Source organism: Eupeodes corollae, chromosome 1 (assembly GCF_945859685.1).
Source record: "Eupeodes corollae chromosome 1, idEupCoro1.1, whole genome shotgun sequence".
In the NCBI taxonomy this organism is placed as follows: domain Eukaryota; kingdom Metazoa; phylum Arthropoda; class Insecta; order Diptera; family Syrphidae; genus Eupeodes; species Eupeodes corollae.
In genome coordinates this window covers 158,703,090-158,710,118 of record NC_079147.1, presented here as the reverse complement: position 1 = coordinate 158,710,118, position 7,029 = coordinate 158,703,090, and the positions used below count along the sequence as shown (strand labels likewise).

The following is a 7,029-nucleotide window of genomic DNA, read 5'->3' as shown; positions in this document are numbered from 1 at the left end:
ACATCGTTCGAAATCATGCCCGGGATACTAAGTTCTGGCTCGTCAACATTATCAACTGCGCGAGAGAAAAAATCTGCAATATTATTTTTTTGACTTTACATGTTGAATTGTATAATTGTACCCAGACAAGAACAGAGCATACCTCTGCAGCCTATTTGCGGTCATGACAGGAATTCTTTTTTTATCCCCGAATATGGATATTAGGGGTTTATTGTCTGACACTTAAACAAATTTTTTACCAAAAAGATATTGGTGAAATTTGTTGACACCAAAAACGATTGCTAGAGCTTCCCTTTCTATTTGGGAATATTTCATTTCCGTTTTTGAAAGCCTTTTAGACGCAAACGAAATTGGAAGCTCTTTACCATCAGCGTACTGATGAACTAGCACAGCGCCTAATCCTACTGGGCTTGCATCTACTATTAACTTAACTTCTTCAGAGGGATCAAAATGCGCAAGACAAATATCTGATGACATGATTTTCTTTACTGACTCAAACGCTTCCTTTTGAAGTGTTTCCCAAATAAATTTGTTAGACATGTTTTCATAAAGGGGTGCTGCTGTTGTGGCTAAATTTGGCATAAACTGACGGTAAAAATTAATTACACCGAGAAACGATTGGAGTTCAGTTATATTCTTCGGTTCCGACAGGTTCATAACAGCTTTAACCTTAGCTGGATCTTTACGAAGACCGTGTTTATCTATTACATGACCCAGATAGCAAACGGATTCTTTAAAAAATTCGCATTTATGTGGAGACACCTTCAAACCGGCTTCCTGAAGTTTGGAAAGCACTAAAGACAGGGTTTTAAGGTGTTCCTTTTTATCTTTTCCTGTAGTTAGTAAATCATCCATAAAAATTGTAACCCCATCTATTCCACTTAACAAAGATTCAATTTTTTCTTGAAAAATTGCGGGTGCTGGTGCGACACCGAACACCATTCTTGTATATTCGAATAATCCTTTCGTAGTGGATATGGTGGTCAATTTTCTCGAATCTTTGTCCAAAAGTAATTGTTGATAAGCCATTGCTAAATCAATTTTCGAGAATTCCTGGCCCCCATGCAATTTTGCAAAAAGCTCCTCAATTCTTGGAAAGGGATACTGATAAGGCTTCAAGTGTGGGTTTAGAGTGACCTTGTAGTCACCACAAATTCTGACTGTGCCATCTTTTTTCATAATGGGTACAATCGGAGTACCCCACTCACTATAGTTTACATACTGAAGAACTCCAAGGCCAACAAGTCTATCGATTTCAGTTTCCACTTTGTCTTTAATTGCAAATGGCAATTTCCTTGGACGAAAAAACTTTGGTGTGGCACCTTCTTTCAGTTTCAATGAAACTGTGCCATATTTGAAGGTTCCCAGACTACCATCAAAAAGATCTTTATAATTATCTAAAACTTGAACTAAATCATTATCTAGATTCTGCTGTGAGATTTTAATATTTTCAAAACCTATGTTGAATGCTTTCATCCAACTTCTTCCCAATATTGGTGGACCCCCATTTTTAATTATAAAAATGTCTACTAATTTTGTCACGTTTTTGAATTGAACATTTACCTTACATACTCCAATCGGTTTTATAATAGCTCCATCATACGCCTTTAGAGATATATTTGATTCGACTACTTTTAAATCACTAAACAAATTTCTATAAACGTCATCAGAAATAGCGGAGATAGACGCACCGCTATCAATTTCCATTTTTAGATCAATTCCATTCATATTAACTGTAGTAGTGATCGGCTTTAACAAATTATCTTCTCTGCAATAAAAAATTGATAAATCATTACTTTCTTCTTCTAAAAAATTACAATTATAATTATTGTTGCTTCTCTGCTTAACTTTGTTATCTGAATTATTGCTTCGATGATTTTTGCACATCTTCTTCAGGTGCCCTTTTTCCCCACACTTTTGGCAAGTGTAGCCTTTAAAGCGACAATTTTCTGCTATGTGATTTTTTAATCCACATCTGGTACATGCTGGATGCTGCATTGAGTGTGCTTGGGCTGCCGATGAATTACTTCTCCATTGATGTTGTTGTTTAGGTGATGATGATGATGATGCTGGTGGTTTTCTGTGCTGAGATTTGAGTCGAAAAACTTCTTGTTCACGTTTTATTTCCATGTGCGGTGCTTCGTACTGATGACGTATACATTCGACTGCTAGGGAAATTTCCATAGCTTTTTCAAACGTTAACTTGGTTACACTTTCTAGGAACAATTTATCTTTTTCTGGACCTTTTTCCAATCCCATGATGAATTTGTCTCGTAAAATCATGTTAAGATTTGTGTCAAATTTGCAATTAGCTGCCAATGACCGAACACGTGCTGCCCACTGCTGAAGAGTTTCATGAGGTGACTTCTTCGCTTCGTAGAATTTAAGTCTTTCCGCAAACGCAGAAAAAGCTGGTTTGAAGAGATCACCCAATTTTTTCATTAAGACTTTATAAGCTTTTGTAGCCACTGTATCTGGAGACACGAGGTCAGTCAATAATTTGAGAGTATCATCATGTAATGAAATTAACAAAAGTGCTCTCCTTTGCTCTACACTTTTTTCTTCGATATTGTTACCAATAAAAAACTGTTCCAATTTATCTTGGAATATCTTGAAGTCATTTACTTCATGATGAAACTTTGGAAGTTCTCCAAACGTAGCCATTTTATTGAATTTTAATTCTAACCTTTTAGAATATCACGTGCACTTTTACACTTAGTTCTCCGAGTATGAACTATCGTAAATTCGTCTCGAGCAATCCTCGTCGCCAATTGTGATGTTTGACAAAACCACAAATAAAATCAGTCGATGATTTCTTAATAATTCATTTTATTAATCTTATACTAAAAGAATAACTAATGATAGTGTACTTATAATAGTGGCAGAGCAATAGGAGGGTGTTTATTTGATGGTGGTCTGTATGTCACTGACTAAAAGCTATATGCAAACGTAAATTGCATATATGTACTATAGGTACATAATAAATGTTAAGGTTTAAGGCAACTGCATACGTGCATATTATATTATTACATCGATACATTACAATTACATTACTGGATTGTTACTTATGAATGTGCCGGCAAGGTAAGCAGACCTAAATATTACCTTTAACTTAAAAAACAACATTCTCCAAGTAATGGCTGAGGTAACGCCCAAAATGAAAAATGGATAATCGTGTATAAAACTTTAACTATTTGTAAAGTTTATTTTTTTAAACTTGTTTTACTTGGACTTTTTTATATTTATTTATAAGCAAAGACTTTATTTTTTACAAAAACTTTATTTTTAATATGCTTTTCTTAAGGCTAGTTTAAATATTATTTAATTTGTTCTTTAAAATATATAGTTTTATTCCCTTAGTTCATGATCTTCTAATGTCTTTGATTTACGTTCCATATAATTTTTTATAAAAGGTGACAATAAATTCAAATTGGGCACATTTTTTTCGGGTATCAAATAACTTAATGGAATAGCAATGATCCAAACTAATACTGCCCCAGTAAATTTATACCAATGAAATGATATGTCAAAAATGGAAAATTCAATATTCTTGTGAATGGATGTAAATTCCCTATTGTTGTCTTTAAATCTGTAACATTTTTTAAAAATATTATAAATTTAAATAATTTTTGTACAAATTAAAAATATTTTACATTGAAATGTTTAAATCCCTGTAGTTGAAATGATTGCAGTTATCGATTCTAGTTGGCAAAGGAGTGTATGAAAGCTCTGCCGCTTTGATCCTTTTTTGAGCCCCAATAATTAAACATAGAACAGCCATCATACTTGATATAAGTCCTATCAATGCCGCCTAATTATAAACAAAATGTTTAAAAAATTGTGCACTAGCATGTAATTAGAGAATTTGACGAAAATTTATTAATTAACCTTTCCATGAGCTTTTGGTACCAATAATCCGAGGAAAAATACTCCAACTATACTTCCTTGAGTCATTCCCCCGATTGTCAAAACGGTTTGAAGAATAGAGTTTGATTTTTCTACAATAAAGCCTCCACATATGCAATAGAGTCCACATATGAACACAAAGGCTTTCATTATAAAATTAGCTTTTTGTTCGGTGTGTTTTATAAATGGCTTCACGCAATCAAAATAGAAAACTCCGGAAAGAGAATTTAAGTTAGCTGAAATTGTACTAAATTTTGAAAGGTTAAAATCTTCTTATTTTTTATTTACATTATGTACCTTAAAGCAGCACTAAAAACGCATGATATAAAAACCCCAGGCATTCCCTTTAAATGTCCAGCGACATCTTGAACGAAGAATGGCATCATTTTGTCCGACTTTTCAACAATCTGTAAGTTATTTAATAAAAATAAAAAAGCCCCTTAAAGCTATCGAAGAATTTATTTCAATGATACCCATAACTGGGCCCTTAAACTCACCTTTAACGAAATTGGATCACAATTGTGATACAGTGAGTACATTATAATACCAGTAAGACAGTTGAATAACATGATAAAGAAAAATCCAATTCCAGATATAACCAACGATCTAAAAATAAAGAGTAATAATTTTCTTAAATATCAAAATCAATTTATGGATCCATTTAACTTCTGAACTACTTTCTAGCTAAGCCAACCGACGGCAAAGCGACAATTCTTTGAACACAAGTTTGATTGAGTCCAATATTTCCAATCCAAAGGCAGAATCCCCCAAAAAAGCAATTCCAAACCGTGGCTCGAACTCGTGGATCAATATCTAAACTGTAAAATTAGTATTCTTATGAACAAAATTTAAATATTTGGTGAAGCAAAAGTTACTAATTTCTCAAAGGATATTGTAATTTGTTTGGAGCAATATAAGTGTAAGTGGATTAAACATACTTGATATGAAGACGTCCCCCTTCAACTGCATTGTCAATGACTTTACCAACACCTCCTACCTTCGATATTCCAATCACCCCGAGGAGAACAATAGAGCTAACCATAATAACACCTTGTATTACATCGGTCCAAACGACTGCTTTGATTCCACCCTGAAATAAATAATATTAAGTTCCGTGAAACTTAAATCTCACACCGTTTGTTAAATACGAGCAGTATTTAAATTTCATGTAAATCTATTAAGTTAGATTTATGAACTTACCAACATGGTGTAAAATACGCAAACAAAACACACTATTCCATTGACAATATGGACATTGTTGCCAGTCACTAAAATCATGAATTATTAAGATTTTAGTAAGTTTGTTAAGTAGTTTTCTGTATTTTATAAACATTTCAATAAGTGTTTTACCTTGTGAAAAGGCTAGTGACGGTATAAAAATATAAACTGGTAGATATAGAAAAACTGTCAGCATATAGGCAAAAGTGACAATTTGTCGTGTTTTCTTGTTGAATCTCAACTGTAGGTACTGTAATATAAAACAAATTTATTATTTAATCAATATCAGCAAAGATCCTATAGCTAACATTCTACATCATATTCTATAAATTCTATATTCTTTGTTCTATATTCTATATTCTATATTCTATATTCTATATTCTATATTCTATATTCTATATTCTATATTATATATTCTATATTCTATATTCTATATTCTATATTCTATATTCTATATTCTATATTCTATATTCTATATTCTATATTCTATATTCTATATTCTATATTCTATTTTCTATATTCTATATTCTATATTCTATATTCTATATTCTATATTCTATATTCTATATTCTATATTCTATATTCTATATTCTATATTCTATATTCTATATTCTATATTCTATATTCTATATTCTATATTCTATATTCTATATTCTATATTCTATATTCTATATTCTATATTCTATATTCTATATTCTATATTCTATATTCTATATTCTATATTCTATATTCTACATTCTATATTCTATATTCTATATTCTATATTCTATATTCTGTATTCTATATTCTATATTCTATATTCTATATTCTATATTCTATATTCTATATTCTATATTCTATATTCTATATTCTATATTCTATATTCTATATTCTATATTCTATATTCTATATTCTATATTCTATATTCTATATTCTATATTCTATATTCTATATTCTATATTCTATATTCTATATTCTATATTCTATATTCTATATTCTATATTCTACATTCTATATTCTATATTCTATATTCTATATTCTATATTCTATATTCTATATTTTATATTCTATATTCTATATTCTATATTCTATATTCTATATTCTATATTCTGTATTCCATAGTTTTACACACTTACATCATAACAATTTGAAATATTGTTGTTAAAAAATACTGGAACTATAACGTAGCACAATATTGGCACAATTACAATCATCGATGAAACAATAAATACATATGTAAATCCAAAACTATACATTTCAGCTGGTATTGCTATCACTGATATTCCAGAGAGTTGACTAAAAATAAAACAATTGGATTAAACCCGCGCTTGATTATTATTAATTCAATTCAAACCTTGCAATCAACGATATAGCTATTGGCCATGTTGTCATTCGTTTCCCACCCAACAGATATTCATTAACGGTATTATTCTTCACTGAAAAGAATGCAAAATAAATGCCAATTCCCGTCGATAAGGCCAACATCAAAATTAAAATCGTGTAGTCCTCGATTCCGAAAGTGAATTCAGTTGAAGAAGTTGTATTTAGTGACATTTCAAATAAACTTAACTAAAATTCTTGACGTTTATGAATTGCAAACACAATATACAACTTTATATTTTTATGGAGGTGCAATACCTCCGTACTATCCGAAAAATGACAAAGAATTAATCAATCTCCAGTATTTTACTATAATAAACTAGAAAACAAACTCATTTAGTGGCGAATATTGATAAAAGTTTGTTTGGTGTCAAAGGTTAGAAAATACAAGACAGATAATTTTATTGAATCAAAGTGATCAGTGTCTTCTGTTCATTGCAAAGCAAGCATACCAGATTTAGGGCGTTCGGAATGATAGCTTCGATGATGTGGGGCCTTAAATATTTATTTTTATTTATTTAACTACAAGCGATTTGCTTAACAGCT

At 30.9% G+C, this 7,029-nt stretch overlaps 2 protein-coding genes across 2 annotated transcripts; both read right to left on the bottom strand.

The window, feature by feature from the left end:
* Positions 1-222: 222 nt before the first annotated feature.
* LOC129946257 (uncharacterized protein K02A2.6-like) lies at positions 223-2,664 on the bottom strand. Its single transcript, XM_056056386.1, has 2 exons — positions 1,844-2,664; positions 223-1,768 (listed from the first exon to the last, which is right to left on the bottom strand). The coding sequence occupies exons 1-2, from the start codon at positions 2,662-2,664 to the stop codon at positions 223-225; spliced, it is 2,367 nt and encodes a 788-aa protein (XP_055912361.1).
* Positions 2,665-3,308: 644 nt separating this feature from the next.
* LOC129940338 (sodium-coupled monocarboxylate transporter 2-like) lies at positions 3,309-6,765 on the bottom strand. Its single transcript, XM_056048644.1, has 11 exons — positions 6,458-6,765; positions 6,240-6,399; positions 5,257-5,374; positions 5,107-5,174; positions 4,845-4,996; positions 4,584-4,724; positions 4,404-4,512; positions 4,204-4,313; positions 3,889-4,153; positions 3,654-3,811; positions 3,309-3,589 (listed from the first exon to the last, which is right to left on the bottom strand). Exons 1-11 carry the CDS (start codon positions 6,655-6,657, stop codon positions 3,349-3,351), a joined length of 1,722 nt encoding a protein of 573 aa, XP_055904619.1. The 5' UTR covers positions 6,658-6,765; the 3' UTR covers positions 3,309-3,348.
* Positions 6,766-7,029: the final 264 nt, after the last annotated feature.